This window comes from Abrus precatorius, unplaced genomic scaffold, assembly GCF_003935025.1.
Source record: "Abrus precatorius isolate BTA unplaced genomic scaffold, Abrus_2018 Scaffold4, whole genome shotgun sequence".
In the NCBI taxonomy this organism is placed as follows: Eukaryota; Viridiplantae; Streptophyta; class Magnoliopsida; order Fabales; family Fabaceae; genus Abrus; species Abrus precatorius.
This window is the reverse complement of record NW_020874384.1, coordinates 3,457,749-3,461,174: the sequence shown is the minus strand read 5'-3', so window position 1 is coordinate 3,461,174 and position 3,426 is coordinate 3,457,749. Positions and strand designations below refer to the sequence as shown.

General features: G+C 34.6%; 1 protein-coding gene across 1 annotated transcript; it reads right to left on the bottom strand.

The window, feature by feature from the left end:
- Positions 1–498: 498 nt before the first annotated feature.
- LOC113865700 lies at positions 499–2,126 on the bottom strand. The gene is made up of 3 exons (XM_027500421.1): positions 1,968–2,126; positions 1,790–1,855; positions 499–941 (listed from the first exon to the last, which is right to left on the bottom strand). The coding sequence occupies exons 1-3, from the start codon at positions 2,013–2,015 to the stop codon at positions 894–896; spliced, it is 162 nt and encodes a 53-aa protein (XP_027356222.1). The 5' UTR covers positions 2,016–2,126; the 3' UTR covers positions 499–893.
- Positions 2,127–3,426: the final 1,300 nt, after the last annotated feature.

Here is a 3,426-nt window from a genome sequence, read left to right as displayed (position 1 = left end):
CCTTCACTGGGACAATATTGTCAATCATCCTCAATATTAATCAAGAATAAGAAATCAATGATGATTCATGATATTGTCCAAAGGGATCACAATATCGTCTTACTAATGGTAGTAGCAACAACAGGCCAATTGCAAGTACCAGTGTTGTGACACTATTTGTTAAGCGAGTCAACACTTGATACTGGTAATGACAACAACAGTGATCGCACCCCTAAAGATGATGACAACAATAGTGATAATGGCAATGCAAATGGCAATAAAAAGAACTATAACAATAATGTTAATAGTGAAACAAAAAGATGGTAGTGTGAAGGGAAAAGGGAGACAAATCTGCAATGTATTTTTTTCTAACCCAACTCGCCCCTTAAAATAAATTTTGAACTAATAAATAAGTTAATCCTATGATATTAGTTCATCAACAATATATTAGAATAAAATAAGATAACTTATTTTATCATCTTTATCCTAGCCATAAAACAGACCTTACGCCATATTCTGAAAAATCTTCCATTTAGTAAACAAGACTAAACTTTTATATTGTTTTACACTAACGGGAAGCATATTACTTTTGACTTCCACACAAAGCGCAACAAAATACAGTGACTGACCCAATTTCAGAATGAATAGTAAACTTCGATATGCATTGTCAGTTAAGCAAATGACATAGCAGGCGCCTTGCTCTACGAAGTTGGAACTCAAAATAAGACAGGGTATTTATTTAAACAAGGCAAAATCTTGAACATTTTCATAGCGCACAAAACTCAATGCTTTAAGATTATCCAAAGCATAAACCAGAAAAAATGGGAGAAAACATGGTAAAGTTCCTTGTCATGAATTATTTTGGTATTCTACTTCATCGATGGACACATAACCCTAGAGATCTCTCATTGCTTTTAGTGATGAGACTTGGCCTGAGCTTTCTGTTGTGACTTGGCTTTTGCCTGAAAGCATAACCATAATGAGAAAAAGAATCAAAATAAATGCCTGCATGCCAAAAAGCAAAACAGAAGTTCCTACAACATGAACAATAATTATAACATGTAGAATCAAGGTAAAGCATCCTAATTTTCTTACAAAACCCAGAAATAACAAATGCAAAAATGGAAGTGTTGAGCACTACGAAACTATAAACCAGTCCATCAAAAGCAAAACATACTGAACAGCAAAACAATGTGTGCCAATTGACTAAATATGGATAATGAAATTCTATATAAAATTTAGATCTGATCTGAACCATCGAGATTTGAGTATAATACACACACAATTGGTATCAGCCAAGACTGTAGATCCAGCCCAAAAGGGGCAGCCAGGATCTGCAAGATAAGGTTTTGAAACAATAAATCTGTATTGTTCAATCTAAAAATTAAAATCCCTTAAACAAAGCCACGATGCTTAGACAGAAAATGAGTGAAAAAATAGCAAAAGGCTATCAATCTTTCAAACTGGATGCAGGCTTAGCAGGGAAACCCCAGAAAGAGGGCAGGCTATAAACATGCCGATAATCAAATTGGAGTCAAAAGGTAGCCAAATTGAGCACCAATGTATGTATGCGCAATACTATCGTATCTGAAAACTGATTAACCCTACTTCATTATAAGTATGTAGTGCTAAACAAAGCGTGCGAACAGTAATTGAGATCAACATTGATTTACAAACATTTACCGCATGAAAATTAAATTAAGCATTTCTATAGATCGTTAAATTACAAAGCCAAATATGCATAGCAACCTCCGAAAATAAAATGGTCAACGATCGGATGCATTGAAGACCGAGGAAATCGTTAAAATACCTTAAGATACTTGAGCTTAATGCTTCCGTAAACAAGGCCGAAAGAGAAAGCAGAAGCTCGAGCGACCTACAATGCACAAGGTTTTAGAGAAAACCGGAAAAATCTTGTCCCTGAATTAGTACCATTTTCAAATTTATTTTCTCGGGAATCAAACAGAAAATGTAAATTGGAAGCGTACCAAAGCTAGGGTGCTGGTACCAGAGTAAGGCCCTGGTGGAGGTGCCATAGGATTGATTGTTCTGAACGCAGTTGTGGACACGATAACGGAACGATGGAAGGAAACGACTCAGCGAATTGCAAAAACCCTCCTCCACAATTTTCGATTATCGAACCCTAGTAGTACCGCAAAGAGAGGGGTATTCGCTGACTGCACGATGTCGTTTAATGCGTGACCCAAACCCATCAGGCCCAAAACGATTAATGCGGACCTCTATTTCAGATCCAATCACAGCTAAATGTTTCACTCAAACAATAATGCCATACAAAAATGGATACGAGTCCCCCATGGCATTATGCTATTGCAACACAATAGTTAACTCGATATTCTTTTTTCAAAAATAATAAGATTATTTATTCATATAAAAGCACTTCAATGCATAACTACATATCAAATCATGCTCACTTAAAATAAATAAATATCAAACAGAACAAACAAATTGTGTAATATAAAATCTTCAGTATTTCTTTAGTCAAAAGGTTTTGATACCCTCTCAGAGTTAGTGATTTAGTTGAAAAAGACATTAGTATCATCTAATTTTTAAGATAATAGAAAAATCAAAATCATTATTTTAAATAAGGTATAAAATACACTCTCAAATTATAAATACAAGCACAACTGTTTAACTAGTATTCTCATATCAAACCTAGTCCAATACCAAAGATAAAATCTTCAAGTTTGAAAGCGAAACGCGATTGTGCAAATATGATTACATGGTGGAAAGCCCAAAACTATAGACAATGATCCAAATCCCTTCCCAGCCCTTAATAAGCAAGTTTATATTAAAAATGATTTTGTTTTTCAGTCTGAATTTCACAAATTGATAAATGTTATGACAAATAAAATTTTACATAAATATGATTTAGGACTTTAAAAACACACACATGCATACAAGGTTGAGGTATTTTGTATTCTCCAACAGGTGCACATACATTATGTTGGTTTGTGGGTCCAGTCTACTCGACCTTATCCGATCTGAAAACAAGGATTGATATCACAGATTTGCATCTCTTCCAATCTGTTTTGCTGAGTCGTTTTGAGTTTGATATGTAGAAAGAGGAAGTGATGGAGATTGCATCATTAGAGTTCAAGTAGGCCAATTTTATCACTGCCTTTTGCAATCCCTTTGTCTATGCCACTGGAGACAGCACTTTTAGTTTCACGGAAAGCTATATAATTATTGTTAATATAACATTTTCCATTGATAAAAAAAATGCTTTGGGATAAAGCATGGTAACGACGAATGAGTGGAGTGTGGTATTGTGTATATCCTTTCTTAGTTTCTTGTCTACATGCGGCGGCGATCTACCTTTTGTGGTTATCTTGACAAGTGGCCATTTGAGCCTCTTGTGGGTAATATATTAACATGCTTAATTTGTTATTTAGATGTATTAATCACATGATTAGTCAATTTTATTCG

Bases quoted from the DNA above. Each gene is read 5' to 3' on its own strand.
- LOC113865700 (XM_027500421.1), bottom strand. From the start codon at position 2,015: ATGGCACCTCCACCAGGGCCTTACTCTGGTACCAGCACCCTAGCTTTG. The intron at 1,856-1,967 runs GTACGCTTCCAA...TGTGCATTGTAG, and splicing joins GTACCAGCACCCTAGCTTTG to GTCGCTCGAGCTTCTGCTTT. The intron at 942-1,789 runs GTATTTTAACGA...TTATGCTTTCAG, and splicing joins TTAAGCTCAAGTATCTTAAG to GCAAAAGCCAAGTCACAACA.